Consider the following 14,079-nt stretch of genomic DNA (forward strand, 5'->3'; position numbering starts at 1 on the left):
GAGTTGCCTAAGTACTGGCCATTCCCTAACATGATGGTTTTGGACACATTATCACCACGCCTTCAGACTTTCCTATTCTCATCCCTCCCTACCCATCTTCATTCCTTTTTCTGTAGTGATTTATTTCCCCTCCCATTCATCCTTTCTCATATTTCTTTTTTTTTTTGTGATTATTTTATTTTCTCTGGTTCACTTTCTTTTCTTTCTCTTCCATCTTTCTCCTTACAAATGTATGCAAAAAGGGTAGAAAAGTATTCCCTTGCGTACCTTCCAGCTGTACGCAGCATGTTTGACGTGGCCTCAGGAATGAGAGTGCGGCCAGATCTGTGTGAAAAGGGAAAGTAATGTATTCACTGCAAGCTGAGCTTAAACACGGGTGATCTATGGATCAATGGAGAACTTTCTTCCCTGTAAGTAAGCAGTAAACGATGGCAAGAGGGATATCTCTTGTTTTACTAAGATACTTTATGTACAGTAATTGTTACAGTGTATTGGTGATTAGGGTTTTGTTGATAGAGGCTGTGGTTGGCTGGTGCCTTTGAAAATCAGGTTATTTATTTTGGTGCCTAAATATGGACTCGGAAATTTTGGCCAAAGCAATTTGCTGAAGGTCATTATCCCGTCTCAGGCACAGAACTGGGAAGAGAGCCCAAATCTTTTCAGCTCTCCCTTCCTACTGATGTTCTGTACAGCTTTGGTAAAGCAGATGTTTATATATTCAGATTATATACTGGATTATAACAAAGTGAGTGATGAGAATTAATTTGGGAGGAGTTAAAAGCAGGTCCTGTGAAGTGGCACAGCCACTTTGTGGGAGTTTCTGGGTGAGACGGACCTGGGTCCATGTTGCGTGGGAGCACCAAGGCAAACTATTCCTGCCTTCCCAACATGGGTGCACCTTTTCTTTTGCATCTCAGTCTGGATTGGTGCCTGGGACCATCTGGAAAGAGAGTACGTGTGAGCTGGCACTGCTGCCTGTGGAGCCCAGAGATGGGCAGACCTGAGGTTTAAGGCTCCAAATTGCCAACTGCTCTGGGGAATGGCCAGCCAGGTTGATGGTAGTTCCTTTGCACCGTAGTCTCTGTGAAGGTTAGAAAGGTTTCATATGCCAACATGAGACCTTGAACTTATTATTTAACTTTATCACAGCGAGAGCATTTCTCAGAGGACACGAAACAATGTTCAGAAACCAGTTCCCATCCACTTTCCTTAGGAAACAAGACAAGTGTGTTCTATAATTGCTGCGGTTTCTGGATCAGTTTCAAGGCAAGCCCAGGCAATAGTATGATTTCATATTCCATTATGAATCTGAGCTTTTTCTTATTTAGGACAGCACATGTCTAAGAGTTTAGCAGCCTGGGAAGGTAGTGAAGTCCAGAGGTAAGCTTTCCTACCACAAGGGACTGAGAACGAATCAAGCAGTGCAGCTTCCAAAGAGTTTTGAGAGCCAGGCTTCCAAGTCTGGGCACATTGCGAGTCTGAAATCCTTTCCGTCGGGCCTGAACTTCATTGAAAACACCCTTTCCCTGTAGTCTGCCTTCGAGCTGTTCTAACAGGTCTGGTCAAACTAAGTACCTCAAATTAATTCCCAGAACACCTATGTCTCTGCTCTGATTGTAGTAATTTATTTCTAGTCTTATTGTCACAGAGGTAGAATATTCCTCACTCTATTTTAGAATCAAAGCAGAGAAGAGGGACCAGGCACCTAAGTTTTGCTCAAATCAATGAAAAATGAACTCTGAATTCTTTTTTGGGCCTTTGAAAATCTTCTGCATATATGTGATTTGTCAAAAGATCCTGGATTCTGTGCTGGCAACTGCTGAAGCCGACAGCCCTGCCACACAAATAAAACAAATTTTAGTCACCATGGCTTTATTATAATTATTCAACCCAGAAAGCTGACAGCTTCACATGCAGGGCATTTACTGCAGAATCTCACATTGAAACTGAAATTAAGGTTCAGAAAGGCATAAAGTTGCTGTGTGGAAATGTTGGCCATTCCTGGATTGATGCTTTTGAATAAGCAAATGGCTGAAGTTTGTGTTTCACGCTTCAAGTGACCTGGCCGAGTGTGGCTACATCCCCTTTTAAAATCAAATGGCCATGACGCATCTCCCAGGGTCCTGTAGTATGAATGCTAAAAGGATTAAAACTAGTCAGGTCACCCAGCTTTATTTTACCCATTACAAGGGCAATGTTAAATCCGAGACTTTATACCTTTTGTTTACATAGATATGAGCACATGGCAGGAAATTACATAATTTAACCTGTGCCATGAGGTAAAATACCCCTTTGTGTTCTGTTTTGGAGCCAAACACACAAGGAACTGTATTTTCTCCAGTTCTTCCCTACTGAAGTCTTTTTCATTAAAAAGTAATATTATACCAAAAAACTTACAAAAGCAATACAACGGTAATATAAATATTTAAGTGAAAACAGCTTTGTAGTAGCTGCTCGAGCAGAAGCAGTCTATCCCCACACCCTCCTTTCTGAACATTGCAGAATTGTTTGAAGGCAGAAGAAAATGAGGGGGCTATTTTGGTATTTGTTGCTAGACAGAAGGAAAACGGAACGAACAGGGTAAATAATAAACCAGCATAAATAGTAAGCGGCTCACTAGGTTTTCAAAAATGAGGTTGATGTTAACGATTTGCAATTTTATTGACAGATTTTAAGTCTTTTAAAATGCATTTCAAATACTCTATAGCCCTTTAAGACCATTCTCAGAAGCGACAGCAGAGCTCTGAAGACAAAGAGGCCTGCAAAGTTCGATGCAGCATTTACAGCCGGTTAAGCCTGGCTCTTCCTGTTTAAAAAGAATAAATATTAAGCACTGGGATGAGGGATTACAGTCTGATCCAGATCGTCATTTCCAGGAAGATTGTTTTGTACCTTTTACATCTCCTGGCCCCCCCCGGAAGCCTCTCGGACATCCCCCCCCAGTATCAGCCCAGCTCAGGTAAGCAGGTCTAGTGATGTTGCTGCATCCATGGGGAATTCCACTTCATCATCCTTTTGATCACGGCACCAGCGTGTTGTTAACATCAAGGAAAAAAGCCACGGGCAAGTAATTATTTTGAAACTGAATCCATCGAGGTTCCGTGGTGTAAAACCTACTGACGTGCGATAGCCCCAAAGTCGCTTCAGCGGCAGATGTTACGGATAGAAAACAACTACAGAAGTAGTTTAGCTCATTTTCTTGCTGTGGCAGGTATCTTTTTTCCAATCAATGTGTTTGCTAAGGCACTGCCCAAGTTAATTTTAAATATCTGTGTGAGATTACTGCAAGCCTTTGGGCAGTTACTCCGCACTCTATCAGATGGACCAAATTAGAGAAGTCTAAAGTATTTATCGATTCTATCTTGTCATCTCTCTGCGTGTTACGACCTAATTTTATCTTCTACAGTCTTGCACTGTTTTTTGTAATTTCCCGTGCAAGGAACAGCCTTTTTTCTTTTTTGCACTGAACTAACATTACTATTTGGCATGGCAGCTCACAATGCTTAGCAGAAAAGGTTCCTTTTAAATCTTGCTCATCTTGGCCTTTGATCTTTATTTTTGGCTTGCGGGAAAAAAACATCTTCCAGCAAAGTTAGTAATGCAAATTATTCAACTTTCATTAACATGTAGTTCATAATCTTTCTGACTTTGCAGCTTCTCCTGATAGTAGAAATAGATTACAACTTCTAGAATATAGCGTTACTCTTTCTCTGTCTGAGTTGGGGAAAAGTGATTTGTTTTCTCTTTTTCTCAGCAAAAGAGGAAAGTCTGTTCAGTGAAGCAGAAGTTGTTAGAGTTGAAATTAACTGGAGGAAATACAACCCATAATTAAGCCAGGCTACTCACAGTCACAGATGCAATATAAATGGTATTCCAAGTGTATGAGCATGAAAGGAAAATAGGGGCATTTCACAGAATCACAGAATGGTTCGGGTTGGAAGGGACCTTAAAGATCATCGAGTTCCAACCCCCCTGCCATGGGCAGGGACACCTCCCACTAGACCAGGTTGCTCAAAGCCCCATCCAGCCTGGCCTTGAACACCTCCAGGGATGGGGCAGCCACAGCTTCTCTGGGCAACCTGTTCCAGTGCCTCACCACCCTCACTGGAAAGAATTTCTTCCTGAGATCTAATCTAAATCTCCTCTCTTTCAGTTTAAAACTATTACCCCTCATCCTATCGCTCCACTCCCTCATGAAGAGGTGGGCTCTCACTTGCATCACCAGGGCAGGAAAAATACATACTCTTAAAAAAACAGCTGATAAATTTTTACAGTGTAAACACACAGCTGCAAAGAGAGAGAGAGAAAAAAAGCAGCATTTTAACTAGGCAGATAAATGGGCTCTTATTAGAAAATTACATGGTGCTCCTACAAAATACAATTATTTCTCAGTAATGGGGACATTCCTCAATAAAGTGGACTGTGGTGTAAAGCAAGCAATTTAGGGCCATATGCTTGTTTATCTGATTCAACAGCATTTGCTGAATGTCAGCGTTTTTGCTAGCAGCCTTTTCCGCAGCCATCAGAGTGGTAACAAATCCTGCTTCCCCAGCTACAAACAAGGCACAGACTGGGGCAGTAGGGAGGAGGGTGCTGAGGGGACAGAAAAAGCTGTATTTAAACAGTTGTGTTTGCTTTTCTGTGGAAAAAGAGAAAAAAAAAAAGAAAGAGATCTGGGAGATCTCTTATTCTGCCAGAACACTGCCACTTTGCAAGTGCTGCCAACACAAACCCTGCGACCCCAGCCAGCTGACATCAGCTGACCAAGGACATGGTGGGACTTCGGACGTTTTATGCGTTCTGCATCAAAACAGGAGGTCTTTTGTCTGGGCCGTTTGACCAAATCAAGGCTGTGAGTAAAAACAGAAGCGTGAGTGAAAAAGAAGGCCGGCTTAAGTCGACGCAATCTAAGATGCACAGTGCCAGAAGCTACATGAACTGAGCTGAAGATCAGATGAGATTTGCAATATCTCTCTCCAATAAAATGGGTTTTTTTACTATACTGGATAAACTGTAGGGTAAAAGTGTCAGGAAATATCCCCATTGCTGCCTGGGGCTTGGCCACCAGCATTTGTGAGAGGAACCCAACAGGACAGTGATCTCTCTCAGGAAGTTGAGCAATAGGACGAGGGGGAACAGTTTTAAACTGAAAGAGGGGAGATTTAGATTAGATCTCAGGAAGAAATTCTTTCCTGTGAGGGTGGTGAGACACTGAGACAGGTTGCCCAGAGAAGCTGTGGCTGCCCCATCCCTGGAGGTGTTCAAGGCCAGGCTGGATGGGGCTTTGAGCAACCTGGTCTAGTGGGAGGTGTCCCTGCCCATGGGCACATCTGTGGTTTTTTGTTAGCTGTGTAAAACTCAGAGTGCTTAAGACTGGAGAAAAGAGTCAGAAACGGAACTTCCACTTTCATCCTTCTTTAACTTGACAGGTTTATACCTGCATCTTAACCACTATTATTTTTATTTCCATATTCCTAGATTCAAAAGACCCAGACCAAAATCAATGTACAGACACGCTCCCATCTCTGTATCATAAGCCTGCTCAGGATGCTTCTTGGAGCACACAAAAATTGTTGCCTTTTGCATCACTCAAGTGAAGGCTGTTTTAATAATGGGCCCAACTGTAATACAAAGTAAGTATGTCCATGGAAATTCAAATTTGAAAAATTAAATATTTGGACTCTCACTGACACACTGCAAATGTGTTTGAAACATTCTTGTTTCCCAGGATAATAGCTACATAATTAGGCTAAGCTGTTCACACTTTCTCTTTTAAGCCATTGGATTTATTTACCAAAAATCATTGCATAGATATGCCCAGCAAATGCCTTAGAGAACTGTTTGTTAAACTGTTTTAAAAGAAAAGCTTAAATATAACTGTTCTCTCTTCACGAAGTGCTCACTTTTATTAAAATTGCAAGTTGCTCGTACTTCATCCCTTGCAGCCTCTTTAAATCCTCTGTTTGACATTTTGAAAGCGCCACGCAGGTTCTAATACACATTACAAGAAGAGCTATTATAAAATTCCTGAGTTTTTCTTGTTTGCATGACAAAGGGGGAATGGCAAATCCTCCAATTGGACCAGATAATCACTCTCCTGTGAAAAGCCTACAATCCACATCCTCCGTTTTCTTCTTAACTGAGCTTCGACTGTGTTTGGTCAATAATTTTATTTTATGTGTGAAGCCAATAAATCATCTTCCAATACACATTGGACAAGCCAAGAGTCCTGGTAGATAAGACATCAGCCACAGGAGAAGTCACGTCCGGATCCAGGACAGTTGGGTGCTGCTGAAGCAATTGGGCATTTTCATTTCCTGTAATCATGTTTTGTTTTTTTGAAAAGCCCTCACTTTGTGGTAGGACCACTCTCCAGAGCAAAGACAAATTGGATGAATAAAGGTTTACAGGATCAGGTCTTCTGACGTGTTTAAAAAGAGACCATTACAAATGCCTGAACTGCAGGTTTATCCGTGTGACTCTCGCTATATAAACTTAACAAATTCACTGCTGGAACTGAGTCAGCCAACACTTACAGAGCATATCTGAAGGAACTTTGTCCTCAGCCACCGGAGAATTGCTCAGATGCAGTTTGCCACCAAAGCCTCCAAAGTGGTTTCAACCTGTGGCTGTGTTTGTCCCATTGCAGGAGGGACCAGTAACGTGCCATGCCGTTTAGCTGGAGCCTGGAGGGGGCTACCAGGCTACCTCCCGAGCCAGGTCATACAGAGCCTCCCTAAGGGGCTGAGAGAGTCACTGGGATTTCAGAAAAAAACGCTTTCCTCCTCTTATTCACAAGAGCAGGAGTTTTTGACATGAGTTGAAGGGGAGGCGGTCAAATGAAGTGGGTATTTTTCATTCCTATTTGTATCTTGGGAATGAATATAACAGAAAATATTGATTTGTTCAGAGAAAGATGCTACACAAAGAGAAAGATTAAAGAATGTGCTGCTCTGGGCCATGCACAAACTATTAGTTTATAGTCCTTGTTTCTACTTTAGCCTTAAAACCCAATTCAACTAAATAAGGTGCCCCTTTAACATCTAATGGAGACTTCATCATATTTAAGGAAACAAGTTTCTTGAAAGGTTATAAAGACAAAATGAGCAGTAGCAGAAGTGTTTAGTCAGGCTCTTTCAGACAGCTTTGTTGCTTTCCTCTTTGTATGGAACAGGCTGCCTCCGCTGACACCAGTTTTAATAAGGGATGAACCACCACGGGGTGCTTTTGTACAAAGTTGGTTTCATCGGGTCCTCCAGCCAGGCTTTTCTCGGGGCACACTGTTCAGCTCGGACACTGGATGAAACCGGACCGATTTTGACTCATTCACAGAAACATATAAAATCCAAAGACCTTTTGATGCTGGAGACATTTGTACGTACGCTCGGGCCCTTCTCTACTTGTTCCTGCTGGTGAGGATGAGAATCTGCCCCAGGTGCCAGACTTCTTCACACTTTTATTGATCACATTTTATTTTTTTCAAGTCACTTCTCCTGGGATTGGTTTTAAAAACAGACTTCCGCCTCTTATGCCAGCAAAGGCCAGGGAAGCAAAGGATGTGAGCTTCAAGTTTAAAGGTTGACTTGAAGGCAAACAAGCAGCCCCCCCACCTCAGCCTCCAGGTCTGCTTTGCTCCCCAGAGACGGCTCTCTGTTGCGGTTGTTAATAGCCTTCAAAATACCAATATTCTTCATCCACATTGTGGAAAAGCAGAGTGGTTTCTCGTGTTCATGAAAGGCGATCTGCCTTTATATAAAGCCTTCTTCTTTTAAGCGCAAGTGTTATTAAACCCACAGGAATCCATAAAGAGTGATGGGACATTTTTCTAAAATGTCAGGCCTGTACATCTTCCACCTTCTGCAATTCAGAAGCAGCGTAAAAGGCCATAAACCATTCAGCTGCTGTGATTCACTGCCCTGATTCATACGCCTGATACAAATATTCAGAGATCAAAGCGGTGCCTACCCCCCCCAAAAAAAAAAAAAAAAAGATTTTAAATGATTTTTTAATGCCTGCCATAAAGATGGACTTACAGCTGAAGCATTATTCTCCTGATTGATATTGGCTACTTTAGGTAGCAATTCCCCTGCGGTAAAGATTGACACTTCCTTTAAGAATTGTACGGTGTGGTACGTAAAGCAATGCACTCTGCAGATGCGTTTCCTCCCTGACCGAGGCTGAGCATCAGACACTGGTCACTCAGAGGTTTTCTGGGCAAAAGTTTACAGGGAATTAAAAAAAGGATGGAAACTTCTTCCCCCCACGTGAAGGAATCTGGAAGCTCCCCTAAAGCTTTTTATATTAACTTTGCAGTAGATGAAGGTGTTAAACTGGCATGTGTCTCCCGACCAGGGAGTGATCCTTTTAAGTCCTCTGCTTCGTCCCCACTTGTGGAATTTGTTGTGCCAGTGGGACAAGGCTGGCTATAAAACCCCGTCCTGCTCAGGCAGCCCGAGAGCAGCCCCTGGGGAGATCCCCCCTTCGTCTCTGCCGGGCAGGCGGCTGCTTCCCCAACGGAGGAGGATGGAGGTGAGGGTCGCTCGGATGCTCTGCCTGCTCTGCCTGGTTGTCATGGTCCAAGCCTTTAGCCAGGAAGGGTTCAAGGAGGTGTTGCTGAAGCAGCTGGGGCTCTCAGAGGTCCCAAAACTTCACAAGAGAGACTTGGTGGATCTGGTGATCCCGGACCATGTCAGGAACAAATACATCTCCATGCTGAAGCACCAGAGGGTGAAGCGTCGAGCTTTGCCCAGCCTGGCCGGCATCCTCAGGGGGATCCCTGGCCACGCCACAGGTAATGTTTTGTTTCTACCCTAATCATCGGGGACCTGGTAGAGCACTGTGCTGCTGCCAGGGGAAGCTGCCTACCCTCACCCGTGCTGGGGCAGAGGCAAACCCACGGGGGGAGCAAGGCTCCAAACCTGAGCTGAGCAGGAAAGGTGCCTGTAACAGCATCTTAAAGATTAACACCTGCTGGTAACTCCTTGCGCCCGGAAAGGGGTTCCCACAGCCCTTGCGAAGGGCAGGCAGCTGGAACTTGATAGAAGGGAAAAGCCTTGGCACCCAGGCAACTTTTTGGGCAGGTGGAAAAACGATGTGAAAAATAAATATCAGTAGAAAGTGTAGACATTGAGGTGTTTTGGTGAAAACTCCAGAAAGTCCTCTAATAGAAATCATAGAATGGTTCAGGTTAGAAGGGACCTTAAAGATCATCAAGTTCCAACCCCCAATCACACCTCTTTGAGGATGTTTCACTCTCCCCTATCTTTTTCTTTCTTTCCTTCTTTCTTTCTTTCTTTCTTTCTTTCTTTCTTTCTTTCTTTCTTTCTTTCTTTCTTTCTCTCTTTCTCTCTTTCTCTCTTTCTCTCTTTTTTTTTTTTTTCTGGGAAAAAATATCAAAGAGGAAGTCAGCTGTATGGACACAATGGTGTCTGTACAAGGCACAATGGTGTCTGTACAAGGACACTCAGAGCTTTTTTCGCTTTTAAAAGATGTAACACCTGGGGGAGCAAATGTAAAAACACTTTTTCATTGCAAGTGGTGTAGTTTCCTGCTCCGGTTGCCAGCAGTGGCGCAGAGAGATGGGCATCTTTCTGTGTTTGCTCAATTTGGGGGCAACTTATATAGGAGATTTCAGTTCTGTTGCCTCCAGGTTACAGAGACTCAGGCATAGGAGGATAATTAGGGCATTTGCAAGACATTGATTCAAGTATGCATTATAAAAGGTGTGTTGAGTGTTTGCCACAGGGGGTGGATGTGGGGTCGTGGAAGGAGTGTGTTGTGATGATAATTGTGGACCAATTGTGGGGGCTTTGCAATGGATGGCAATGACAGGCTGTCTTCTTTCTTCCCAACATGGCAGGAGAAGTCCTCTCCTCTGACACCACCACGCGCCAAAACCTGATCTTTGACATGGAGGGCAGAATACCCCAAAACAGCGAAGTTACAATGGCCGAGCTGAAACTCTTCAAAAAGCCTCTGGAGCGGGCAAACCTGCCTGCCAAGCAGTCCCCCAGGCCCGTCTCCAATGCCAGAGTCAGTGTGTACTGGGTGCAACGGCAGCACGATGGTACCAACAGGACCTCCCTGATAGACTCCCGGTAAGAAAAGGAACCTCTCCTGAAGGCAGGAGTCCGTTTACAGGGTGTGGGGTCCTTTGGGCTGGGTTTCGGGTTGGGTCCTGTGTTTGTGCCCCTGGTCAGTCTGATGGTGTTACATCTGTAAAATCAGGCTCTACAGCCTCTAAACCCAGAATGAGTTTGTTAGAGCAGATATTAGGTTAAGACTGCAATATATGATGATTTATTGAAATAATCTCTTGTTATGTCAAACTGCCGTGTACTGCCAGGTCTTCCCTTCTAAAAACCTCTACCTAGTTCACCTCTCTCCCACTAACCCACATGGGTTACTGGCTGCTGGTATTCTTTCCATTGGCCATTCTGTTAGCTAGTTTAAAGAAGTAAATTATGCAAAAAACATAGCCTGGAGCTCTGTGGAAGTTTTACAGCCCTTGAAGGCAGAATTAGACATCAAACCAATTTTCTGGGTGGGTAGAAACATGTGGCCCTAATACAGGAGTAGGTGGGAGTCGTGGTGTTTACCAAACTGTCATCACTAGTACTGAGGTTGCATATAATCCCACACCTCCATATTTCTGTGAGAGAGCGTGAATGAATACCTTGACATGAGCGTGCACAAAGGGTTTTGTTTCGCCCATCAGTGTCTGCTAGATCTGCACGCTTCTTTTTTGAGATGTGAGTTAATTGCCACGGGTGCTTGCCTGGAGCGCTCAGCAAAAAATCATCGTGTAATCAAGGCACGTGACAATCTGCGGGAAGCAAATTATTCTGCTGCAGTAACAGCACTGCGAGCTTTATCTGATGGGCTTTTCTCTAACACCGAGTCCCTGCCGTGCAGGCTGGTTCCCATACGTGAGTCAGGCTGGAAGAACTTCGACGTGACGCAGGCCGTGCATTCCTGGCTGCGAAACAAGAGGCGGGAGCCAATGTTCCTGGAGGTCTGGATCGAAGGAGAACGGGTGGGCAGCCACGCCTCCGAAATGGCCAAAGCCGTGCGGTTCACCTCGCAGGACCCCAGCGATAAAGCCCTGGGCAAACCTGAGCTGGTGCTTTACACCCTCGACTTGGACGACTATGGGTATGTATAGAACCTAAATCTGTACTGTCTCTGGTATGACTTTGCCCCTGAATTATTGTGCCAGCCCGGGGTGTGCAGCTCTTGCCCTCGCAAGCAAACTGCTGTGAACACAGGAGTCAGAAAGTTGCTGCCAAATCCCACCTCTCCTCTTCCCATATTTCTTGCCTGAATATTCAAATGAAACCCCAGCGTGGTCCAAGTTTCCCATCTTGGGGCCTACCTGTGCTATCCTGGGGTAGGGGGATTATTTCTCCCACCTTCCCGGTTTCCAGTGACAGCATCGGTTCTTGACTCTCCCTTGGTGCACAGGGGCCCTGGAGACTGCAGAGAGGAGGTGGTGATGGGGAAGTCTACCTGCTGCCGGCAGAAACACTACGTCAACTTCCGTGAGCTCTCCTGGACGCAGCACTGGATCATTGAGCCGGCGGGATACCAGGCTTACCGGTGCTCGGGTGGCTGCCTGCAGCCACCCAGCCCCCTGCAGCACTTGGGCTATGGGGAGCGGACCTGTGCTGTGACCGAGAGCTCCCCCCTCCCCATCATGTACCTGGTCAAGAGGGGCAACCGCACCGAGATCGAAGTGGCCGAGTTTCCCAACATGATCATCGAGAAGTGCAACTGCATCACGGGGGGCATGGCACTGGTCTGAGAAGCGGGTGGCCAGCCGGGGGCCCGTGGCTCTCAATGGGGAGAGTGGGATGTCACCCTGGTCCCTCCGATTGCCTGCAGCCCTACCTGGAGCCACCCCAGTCCCTAGCCTTGGGGACAGTGCTAAAGGTCCCCAGGTACCCACCTGCAAGGGTCAGCAGCTGGGGCTGCAGAGAGGGTGGACTTAAAGGCACTGTCTATATAGACGGGCTCAGAGGAGCATTCATCTTCACATATACCTACGTGAGGGGTACCTATAGAGCCCTTGGGGCCCCCTTGATGCCAGCCACATTTCATTGAATTCGATGGAGCTGCACCCGATTTATTTCAATACTCCCCACCCGCAGGAGTATAGCAAACAGCTCCAGGCAAAGGAGGAGTCATCGTCACCTAGTGAAGAACTAACGTCTGGCTTCAGCTTTTCGTTCTTAGACTCGCAGCCTTTCCTAAGTTTTGGTCCTTGTCTGTCCAAGTCACGTTCGTGGTGAATTGTAGAGCAGAAGCACTTACATGTGTATATTGTATACACACACACACGTGTACATATATATAGTATATGAATATATGTATGTATTGACTACCTACATATTGGATATATACATAGTCTACATACATACATATATGTACATAAAATATTGTCTAGAGCTCAAAGGAACATACATATATATGTGCGTATGTATCGTATACATATATACACATACATAAAGTACTACCTGGAACTCAAACGATTATGGTTTTGGCCCCTGCGCCGTGGGCTTAGCACAGTTTTAGGCAGAATTTAGAGTCCTCAAGTCAATGGGAATATTAGGATTTAGGTTTGCTCGCATGAGTAACAGCTTATAGAATCAGGCCCTTATTTTTCTGGTTGTGTATTACAGTTATTTCAATTTAGGGATACTCCCAAGTTTTGTGTGCTTTCAAACTGAAGGAAACAATAAAATACAACTATTAAAGTATCCATGTGTTTGCTTATGTTTATTGTTAGCTCTAAAAGTGGCCCTGGATGAACCCACTGCCAGTATGAGGATTCCAAAATGAGTTTGTCTGGGTAGACAGGGTGGCCATGGGCCATGGACCGAGTGAAAAGGGACCCGTCGGACTCTGCGGTGGCTTTGGGGTCATTCTTCAGGAAGGCTGAGATGTCAAGTGTCCCCTGCAGGCCTGAGGTCACCCAGGAATCTCTGCTGTCACCTTGGCCAGTGATTAGGTGGCCACCTTTCACTCATGTAAACGCCTGTAGTGAATGAAGAGCTTCAAGGGGAGGGAAAAAAGGCAGAAGCACAGAACCATCAGTCACCAGTGCTGGGCTACAGCACCAGGGGTTACTGGAATCAGAACTGGGCGAGCTGGGTTGATCTCTGGCCATTTCCTTCTCGTGACTATGTAGCATCTGTCTTAACGGCATTGGTGTTCAGCCCCAGGTCCTCCCCACCCTGGCTCAGGGCAGGGCATAGCCTGAAGGCCATGAGCTCAGTAATCACCATGAGGAACAAAGGTGGGATTTATCCACACAGGCTCCTGGGGAAGAAAGTGTTTGAATTGGTTCCTGCCTGAGAACAAAAAGCATTAACCCTGGTTTCCCTCCAGCCTCCAGCACTTGGACTCCAGACATTGTCATACCCAAAGCCTGGGAGATATCCCAGTCAGGGCCAGGCTGCTGTGGGAAGTGGGGAGCAGAGCATCGCAGCAGGGATGCAGGTCTGGGACCAGCGGGGTGGACAAGGGGCTGGACCCTCTTCTGCTCCCCTCTGCCGGGAACCTGCACTGTGTCCGGCCCCTCTTGCTTTGCCTCTGGCTCCTTTTGCTCCGGTGTCCTGGGGACACAAGGTATGTAACTGGAAGCAGTGGGTCTGTGTGGGGAGAGGGGGAGGCGGTGGCCGAGGAGACCCCGTGTTATTGTGGGGAAAACTGTGAGTATTGCAGTGCAAGGACAGGGCACAAACCTGTGAGCCATCAAGCCCTGACATGGATACTTATTTATGGAATCATAGAATGGTTTGAGATGGAAGGGACCTTAAAGATCATCCAGTTCCACCCCCCTGCCATGGGCAGGGACACCTCCCACTAGACCAGGCTGCTCAAAGCCCCATCCAGCCTGGCCTTGAACACCTCCAGGGATGGGGCAGCCACAGCTTCTCTGGGCAACCTGTTCCAGCGTCTCACCACCCTTACAGGAAAGAATTTCTTCTTAATATCTGATCTAACTCTCCCCTCTTTCAGTTTAAAACTGTTCCTCCTCATCCTATGGCTCCCCTCCCTGATAGAGTCCCTCCCCAT

At 45.7% G+C, this 14,079-nt stretch overlaps 1 protein-coding gene across 1 annotated transcript; it reads left to right on the plus strand.

Moving 5' to 3' along the window:
* Positions 1-8,517: 8,517 nt before the first annotated feature.
* LOC141479740 (left-right determination factor 1-like) lies at positions 8,518-12,757 on the plus strand. The gene is made up of 4 exons (XM_074169029.1): positions 8,518-8,791; positions 9,866-10,097; positions 10,915-11,154; positions 11,464-12,757. Exons 1-4 carry the CDS (start codon positions 8,524-8,526, stop codon positions 11,801-11,803), a joined length of 1,080 nt encoding a protein of 359 aa, XP_074025130.1. The 5' UTR covers positions 8,518-8,523; the 3' UTR covers positions 11,804-12,757.
* Positions 12,758-14,079: the final 1,322 nt, after the last annotated feature.

Source organism: Numenius arquata, chromosome 2 (genome assembly GCF_964106895.1).
Source record: "Numenius arquata chromosome 2, bNumArq3.hap1.1, whole genome shotgun sequence".
In the NCBI taxonomy this organism is placed as follows: Eukaryota; Metazoa; Chordata; class Aves; order Charadriiformes; family Scolopacidae; genus Numenius; species Numenius arquata.